The sequence below is a fragment of the Eurytemora carolleeae genome, unplaced genomic scaffold (assembly GCF_000591075.1).
Source record: "Eurytemora carolleeae unplaced genomic scaffold, Eaff_2.0 scaffold458, whole genome shotgun sequence".
In the NCBI taxonomy this organism is placed as follows: domain Eukaryota; kingdom Metazoa; phylum Arthropoda; class Copepoda; order Calanoida; family Temoridae; genus Eurytemora; species Eurytemora carolleeae.
In genome coordinates, this window is record NW_019396377.1 from 236,047 (window position 1) to 245,729 (window position 9,683).

The 9,683-nt window shown below is 29.4% G+C and overlaps 1 protein-coding gene across 1 annotated transcript; it reads right to left on the bottom strand.

Annotated features, from left to right (window-relative positions):
• Nucleotides 1-8,333: 8,333 nt before the first annotated feature.
• On the bottom strand, nucleotides 8,334-9,263 carry LOC111702030 (uncharacterized; the record flags this gene model as incomplete). Its single annotated transcript, XM_023473552.1, is given in 2 exon segments — nucleotides 8,334-8,742; nucleotides 9,199-9,263. Coding segments are annotated over 2 exon segments (106 nt in total), but the record flags the coding sequence as incomplete, so codon positions are not given.
• Between the last annotated feature and the right edge of the window lie 420 nt (nucleotides 9,264-9,683).

The window sequence follows — 9,683 nt, forward strand, 5'->3', positions numbered from 1 at the left end:
GGGGTTTATTCCTTGGATTAACTTCTTGGACACAGTTGGTTTGTAAAGACTGCTGCTGAACCGATCGGGCCCAATTTTTTTGATGGGATCTCCGATGACCCCAGGGGGAGGTTTTTGAATGGTCAAAATTGCAAAAATTTGTGTTCAAACTCTGATTTTCGTAACATTTTGAAAATCCACGAAAAAATTAAAAATCCGAGATTTTGTTGTTGTTATTGTTGGACACTGAGAGATCCTAATCAAAGATAAATCTACAATTAAAAGAAGAAATAGGAGTCTCGTAGTAGATATGAATAGTGTATTTTTCTCCATTTATTTAACTTGTTAAAAAAGACATGATAGTTAGATATGTTAAATAATTTATTAAATAAAAAGGTTAAATAATTTTTTATATTTATAATATTTTGAATAGATAGGATTGTTAGGTAGGTTGGTAGGTATAATAGCAAAATTATACAAAGTAATATGTTAAGATAGGTTAAATAACTTATTAAATAAAATGGATAAATAATGTTTAATATATATAATATTCAAAAAGATAGGATTGTTAGGTAGGAAAGTAGATATATTAGCAAAATTATACAAAGTAATATGTTTAGATAGGTTAAATAATTTATTAAATAAAATGGATAAATTATGTTTAATATTTATAATATTCAAAAAGATAGGATTGTTAGGTAGGAAAGTAGATATATTAGCAAAATTATACAAAGTAATATGTTTAGATAGGTTAAATAACTTATTAAATAAAATGGAATGTTTAATATATATAATATTCAAAAAGATAGGATTGTTAGGTAGGAAGGTAGGTATATTAGCAGATTATACAAAGTAATATGTTTAGATAGGTTAAATAATTTATTAAATAAAAAGGGTAAAAATGTTTAATATATATAATATTTTGAATAGATAGGATAGTTAGGTAGGGAGGTAGATATATTAGCAGATTATACAAAGTTATAGAATTGATGATCTAAGCTTTAGACAAATTGATATAGATATGAGCCTAGAGAGATAGGATAGGGGGAGAGAATAAAAATATACGAACATTGAACAAAAAATAATTTGTCACCGTTGTTGAATTTGGATTAGTTATTGCATAACTGTTAAGTTTATGAAATCTTATTGCCGTTTTTCATAACGGTTATGTTTATTGTTTATTGTTGAATAATCCTCAGGAACCCATGTAGAGTTATGATGAGGATGTCTTTGAAGACTTGGAGTTGCTGATGATGGTTCTGATAGTAACTGGTAATCTAGCATCAGCATCTCACGGATACTGTCTGAATTTATCATAGCTTCTCTTGAAGATATTCACTGTAGTCGACTGTTTAACTTCTTGTGGGATAGTGTTCCATTTTCTTGAAATTCTCAAGCTGAAGAAATTGTTCCTAATACTGGTTCTGGAGTTTTGTATTTCCAAGTTCAAAGTGGTATTAGCCATTCTTATCACTCTGTTGTGGTTGATCTTTCTAAAAAACCATGTTGCAGGGTTGACATCACAGAATCCATGAATTATTTTAAATGTCTGAATCATGTCGGCTCACTCACGTCTTTCTTCAAATAAATTCTTATTACCGTTGTTTCATAGTTCTGTTAATTTTATGAAATCTTATTTCCATTATTTCATAGTTCTGTTAATTTATGAAATCTTATTACCGTTGTTTCATAGTTCTGTTAATTTTATGAAATCTTATTTCCATTATTTCATAGTTCTGTTAATTTTATGAAATCTTATTTCCATTATTTCATAGTTCTGTTAATTTATGAAATCTTATTACCGTTATTTCATAGTTCTGTTAATTTATGAAATCTTATTACCATTATTTCATAGTTCTGTTAATTTATTAAATCTTATTACCGTTATTTCATAGTTCTGTTAATTTTATGAAATCTTATTTCCATTATTTCATAGTTCTGTTAATTTTATGAAATCTTATTTCCATTATTTCATAGTTCTGTTAATTTATGAAATCTTATTTCCATTATTTCATAGTTCTGTTAATTTATGAAATCTTATTACCGTTATTTTATAGTTCTGTTAATTTTATGAAATCTTATTTCCATTATTTCATAGTTCTGTTAATTTTATAAAATCTTATTTCCATTATTTCATAGTTCTGTTAATTTATGAAATCTTATTACCGTTATTTCGTAGTTCTGTTAATTTATGAAATCTTATTTCCATTATTTCATAGTTCTGTTAATTTTATGAAATCTGATTACCGTTATTTCTTAGTTCTGTTAATTTTATGCAATCTTGTTATCGTTATTTCATAGTTCTGTTAAGTTTATGAAATCTTATTGCCGTTATATCATAACTGTTAAGTTTATGAAATCGTATTACCGTTATTTCATAACTGTTAAGTTTATGAAATATTATTGCCGTTATTTCATAACTGTTTAGTTTATGAAATATTATTGCCGTTATTTCATAACTGTTTAGTTTATGAAATCTTGTTGCCGTTATTTCAAAATTGGGTATTTAAAGTATTTATTTTTGGCAAAAACTGTAGAATATCCTTTTATTTTGGCTATAAATTATAAAGGAGGAGGGGGGGGGGCTAATCACCCCCTCCATCTATTTTTTAACTAAGACCCTCTCATTTCTGAAAAAAAAACCTGAAACATGCTCAGTGCAGTTGGTGCAGGACCAGTACATGACATCTATTCTTCTGATTTAAACCCATATAATCTATAAAATGAAGGACCTGGAACCACATTGAACCTTGAAGAGGGCTGTTTGGAGACGCCCTGTACACCCTGTTTGTATTCCTGTGGTGTAATTCTGTATACTGTATACACCCTGTACACCCTGTTTGTATTCCTGTGGTGTATACTGTATACTGTATACGAGGACAAGGTTTTTACTGTAATCCTTGTACATTAGAAACTAGGTTTTTAGTACACTAAACCAACAAGGAGGAAAATACAATTTGTCTCCAATATACTGACTACATTTCAGCCCTCTCCCTCTCTCCCTCCCTCCCTCCAATAAATTGGCTGCAGTTCAGAAAAAGCTATACAGCATTGTTTCGCAGTGAATTGAGCTTGTTGTAGCTCCAGTTGTCACTTAAAAATACTTAGACTTTTCAAGTCTCAGATTATATTTATTCTAAAGTCAGACATTTCGTAGGGAACTGTGGATAAATTAAATTCCTCCTCGATATCCCGTGGGCCTGGGTTATGCCATCTAGGGATAATTTAAATAGAAAGGATCAAGCATTTATGATCAAATTAAAAAGTACCTAAATAAGATATCGAGAATAAGCGTTTTGGATTAACGCTTCTCTAAAACGCTTCTAACCTCTGTACAAGTAGTGAAGTATAAATGTGGTTTTACCAATGTTCAGTTGGTTGAGAGAGGCTTGAGGATAAATCCTACAGTAATTGCTAAACCAATCCCTAGATTGAGGTTTCATAGATATATATGTATTGTATTATACAACCTGTAATACACCAATATTATACATTTAATCCAGGGGAAGGCAGGTTAAAGGAATTATTTCTTAAAAAACTACCAACTATTTTTTCAAAATTATTTTTTTTGGAATGTTCAATAACTTATTTTCTGTCCAGTTGTTGAAATTATATTTCCAGACGCCAAGCTGTTTTATGTTGTTATATATAATCTTTCTTTACGATATTAAATTTTAACTTAGTCAATTGTTTACAGAGCGTCCCATATCATATTAGATTATCTCCAATCTTTAACACCAAAATAAACCCTTAATACTCGAAAAACTTATACTTTTCCGCAAGAAAATTCTTATATAAGCCTTATGTTATTTTTCAAAACGATTCATTCTAATGAAATTTTCTAATTAGTCCCGAAAATCGTAATTTAGACCCGTTCTCGGTCTAATATGATGCGGGACACCCTGTTGTTCAATTAACAAAGATATCGTAAAAAAAACACTAATAATGATACAATGTTTAAGCTTTGCCTCGTGATAAGAAAGTAAAACAAAATTTGACCAAAGCTTACAGAAGTAATTTACTCCTGATGTTTGCACGAACGTTTAAAAGACATCTCTGAGAATTTCCTGAACATAAATGTTTATAAATTATAAGATTTTGATTTTAGTTTTCTGCACGGTCTTGAAAAAAGTATTGTTTTATTATATAAATAAAGATACCTTATTTTTACCCAGTTTAGGTCGAAAAACATTTCTGGAAAATAAGAATTCCTTTCCATAGTTTGTCTTCTCAATAAACAATATAAAGACATACATAAAGAATATCTGATTATTGGATTCTAATAGAACCAGATTAATGCTTAGCTAACTCACCATATTACAGAATATTGCAGGGATATCAATATCAATATCAAAATAAAGTAAATATTATTTTTCACTCTTTGAACAAAGATAAGCTAAATTTTGTGTAAGGTAGTTAGTATAGGTAAAGCTGGTGTAACTACCTGCTTAAGCTGGTGGGTCAACAGAATTAGATAAGCTTGAAGTATCTTTATAAATTCCTACCTTTAAATATGAAGCTGTAAAATTTGGTTTTCAAAGAGAAAAAGAAAATAAAACTTTATGAGGTTTGCCCCCATACGTACATGGTTCATGGTTGTACAGTACATGGTCCATGGTTGTACAGTAACGTAACTGGTAATTAATTGTGTCTAAAAGCTAAATCTTTCCCCATTAATATTAATCTGAGAATATTTAGTTAGCGTAGAGATCCATCAAAACTTTATCCTTCTCCTCCATCCCTCAAAACTTTTATATTCCCTCATCTTGTACCTCCCCCCTCCCTCCACTACTTCTTTAAATCCTCCTCCCCTCTCCTCCAGTCAAGTACTATCCCCCTCATACTTCTTTAAATATCCCCCCCTCCTTCCATACTCCTTCCAGTCCCCAATTCTTTAAGTCCTTCCCCACCTTTCACTTCTTTAGATTGATCCCCTTCTATTCCTTTCTCATTCATTATTCCTCTTTCCCTGTCATAGTTACATTGATCTGTTTTTAATTCATTTTATAATTGTACTTTCTGCTTTTATCATTCCATTCTCCAAATTCTCACTCTTTTTTCTTTGTTCTAAATATTCTTCTTATCTGAAATTGTTATTTAATGATCTTCCCTCTTTTGTCGTTTTTTTTTCTTTCTTTGTTTCTTTCTTTGTTTCTTTCTTTCTTTCCATCTTTCTTTATCTACCGCTACTTTGTTCTTTCTTTTTTCTGTATCGCTTTCTTTTATTCTTTTTTTCTTTCTTTAACTCTTTCATTTCTTACGTTTTTTCTTAAATTGATTTTTTTTCTTTCATTTTCACATTTAAAATGGTTAGGGAAAGAAATATTTACCATGGATAAAAGTAATGTTATGATATTACAAAACAGTTAAAAAAGGATCAGAACAAAATGTTTCAAAATTTGTTTTGTCTAAAATTGACATAATTTTTACTCTTTTAAAAAAGATCGTACGACAAATATGTCGAAAAAAAAATCCGGTTTTGTTCAAACTAAGCTAAACTAAACTCCTTAGCTTTTAATTTTCTCTCTCGAATATGTTTGAAATGTCGTCTTCCAACAAATTCCCTTTCAAAGGGTTTCAGAATATAAGATTGCATAAAGACAGATTTAGTAGAATTATTACTAAATGCGGAACAGCAAAAAGTCGAATTTGTAGAAAACAAAATAAATTTACTAATTTTTTTTTAATTTTTTGAAAATCAAATTTCGACGGAAGCAAATTCTTGATATTTTTATTATTATTTGGGCCAAATCGGTTCAGCCGCTTTTACTTTTTATTGGAACAAACAGACATACAAGCAAAGTACATGTATAGATATTAAAATGTGATGATTTGTAATATATTATGGACGGTAACCCTCCGATCCAAGATTTAGAAGAAACATAATAAAGTTTTTGGTTTAAAGAAAAATAAATCTTGTTTTACAACTCTAAATTGGAAATATATTAGATACGGTTGGATCTAGATTATATTTTAGTTCAGTTTGACATTAGTATTAAAAAAGAAGTATAGTTGATCGTTCACTAACTTGATTGTTCACAAAGTTAATCTTTCACAAACTTGATCTTTACGAAGTTAATCTTTCACAAACTTGATCTTTATGAAGTTTTTCATTCACAAACTTTATCGTTTATGAAGTTAATCATTCACAGACTTGATCTTTATGAAGTTAATCATTCACAAACTTGATCTTTATGAAGTTAATCATTCACAAACTTGATCTTTATGAAGTTAATCATTCACAAACTTGATCTTTATGAAGTTAATCATTCACAAACTTGATCTTTATGAAGTTAATCTTTCACAAACTTTATCGTTTATGAAGTTAATCATTCACAAACTTGATCGTTCACCAAGTTAATCGTTCAATAACTTGATCGTTCACGAATGTTTTTTATATTGTTTGTGAACATTTTTTTAAACCCCCGACCTTACCTTAACGAATTTGCTGAACGAACAAATTTACGAAATTTGTTAATAAGGGAACAAAATGAACAAATTAATTTAGAAAACGAACGGATTCATATTTTAACTAAACGATGGGTCGGTCACGAACGATAAACTATAAACTAGTTAGAAAAAAAATTTATGAGGATTAGAATTGTAGATTTAGGATTTGAACCGAATGGAGGAAGTTCAATGACCTCTCCAATTCATTAAATTTGATCCATGGGTGCTTAGGACAAACAGTACACGTATTTTCAAAGGAAAATACATTTTTTACCAACTCATCCGTTTTCTTATTTGTCGTCTTCCGTTTGGGCAAAACTATCGAGTATTACTTTTCTTGCTGTAGACAGTACAAAAATAATACAGTTACTTACTCAACAATATCTATGAATGTTTTTAGCTACAGTGAAACCCTTAATAACGAATACGTTGAAAGAATTCATCAAATGTCGTATTCTTCACTTTCTGATAATGGAATGTTGCAGATATTTAGTTTTTTAATTAAATGATTACATGGAACTCTTTAAAACTGTTCCCGCATATTCGTGGCTATTAATTTATTTTCGCAAATACTGAAATTTACGTAATATAGTATAAAACTCATTGAAAAATTGTCAAGACGACATTTGATAAATTCTTCCGATGTATTCGTTATTAAGGGTTTCACGTTATGTAAACGTTTACTACAAGTAAATACGGATTATTTGGATTATAGATTGAAAGTCGTCTTCAAAAATGCTAAAATAGGCATTATTCGGTAACTTTCGAACAAAACCCAGGCCCCACCCCCTCTCACTCTGTGGAACGTGAGGGTGAAACCGGGTATAATTTAGACGGAGATCTGCATTTTGATAGATAAATCTGAGCCGTAAAATTTTTTTCATTTGTGAAATGCTGTCATCGTTGGTTTTAAGGATTACCCGATGTAAGACTGAAAGTCCGTCTACAGGATATCAAGTTCAGTCGATAAATTCTGAAGCTCAGCTGGAAATCTAAAACAATTTATAACTAGCCCATTTTTTATTGTTTTGATTACAAACTGCCTTCTACTTCATTTTCTTTTCTTTATCACTACTTGATAAGAAAAGTCTATTGGAAATATGTTTTTTTACATAATTACGTTAGTATCCTCTTTGGATTATTGGATTATTATTATTATTATGATTTATTTGCCGAACACATAAAATTGGTTCAGATATTAGATAAGAACTATAATTCAATGTATGCATAGGTTCTCAACTAACAACTTTAATTCTTCTCTAATGTCGTCTTCTTCACAGTCCCGGAGCGAGCTGTAACAGGAGATGCTGCAGACATTCGATATTGTCTTTTTCTTGAATGGTAAGCGGCCCACATTCTTCAAAGATGGCTCTTGGTAGGCTGTTTAATATATCTAGAGAGAATTCGTCAGAGATATTTGAAATGTTGCTTCCAAAGTCGTACTGTAGAGAATATGCAGATATCGATCCAACTTGCCAAATCAGTGGATTCCAACTATGCAAAATAGACTTGGCAAACTTGGCAAATCGTCTCAGTAAAAGAACTCTCACAGAGTTGAATTCTTTAGAAAAATTCTTGTGGCAAGTTCCAACAAACTTTGGATGATTATTTTGAAAAAATGAATTTTAATTTTTAACAACTTCAATACTATTTTTTCTCTCTCGGAATAAGTTAAATGAAAAAAGATTGACATTTTGTGCAAGTTTTCCTATTAAAAACTGAAAACTTTTTAGGATTAGTGAACATTTATTTTAAATCTCGTCAACTAAAATTGTTCCCCGAAAGTTTGACTGATCTACGGAAAAAATGAAAAAGTAAAATATTTTGAATTGAGTTTTATGAATAAAAGCTTGTAGAAAGCTTTTCCACTTTTAGAGTCACAATAAGCAAAGTGAAAATAGGAATACATATCTTATAATTTATTTCTCTCTATTTGTATGATACATCGTAATAAATCTACCTTCAATATTTGACTATATATGCACGACACCATTTTAGCTTAGATGGTGAGAATTACTAAAATTAGAAAAAAACATGACCTAACTTAATTTTTAATTGAAAAAAAGGAAGCAGAAATGGAATTTAACTAAGTTGTCACTGAAAAAGATAAAGAAACAAAAAATCAGCTCTGCATGTAGCAAATGCATTAAATTCAAATTGACAAAAAATAGTTTTGGTTTATTTTATATTTGAAAGTCTGAGTAGTGAAAGCAAAATATTACACGCTAGCTCGGGATGTTGATCATTCAATTTTTCTTTTTATTTTGATAAACTATTCAAATCCGAGATCATCTCCTTCAACCTTAGGAACACCTAAACATGATATCATACAGTGGTATGCGATTATATCAATACAATAAAGACGACTTTTGATTTCAATTTTGATTTAAATCAAGCTGTTAAACAGCATGGATACACATAAATGTAGATCTCAAGAGAAGCTGTCAATTTAAAAAGCTTCTCTTTGATTACTTGTAAACTTGTAATTCTAAAAAAAAGATTGTTAACCATCAAAACTTTAATAAAAAAGTTGTCTTAATTGTATTGAAAAAATCGTCTACCACTGTATTCTAATATAACAGATAATAATTATAATTTTAATTATATTCATGATATTATTGATAATTGGAATAATAATAAAAACATGATACAACTATTTATAATATTAATGATAACAATAGTAATATATATGATTAAAATGATCTTGAAAATGATGACAAAATATTTATAAATATGATAATATTGAGCATGATATTGATTAATAATAACCTTCTCCATGACTTTCTTTGTAGTTGAACTCTTGGGTTTGGGTTGGGATCCAGTATCCGCTTGGTCTTAAGTAATTTAATTGAAATCATGATTTGAAACTTTAATTTTACATTTATCTAACATATATAAGAAAATTTCAACATATTCGTCTATTGTACAGTGTATACCTATACATTTATCTATTGTACAGTGTACACGTATATTTATCTATTGTACAGTGTACACGTATATTTATCTTTTGTACAGTGTACACGTATATTTATATATTTTACAGCGTACACATATATTTATCTATTGCAGTGCACACGTAAAAGTCTAATTTTAGTAAAAATAAGCCGACCAAAGGAAAACTCTAATTGTTGTAAAAATAAGCCGACCAAGAGAAAAATCTAATTGTAGTAAAAATAAGCCGACCAAGGTAAAAGTCTAATTGTAGTAAAAACAAGCCGACCAAGGGAAAAGTCCAATCATAGTAAAAATAAGCC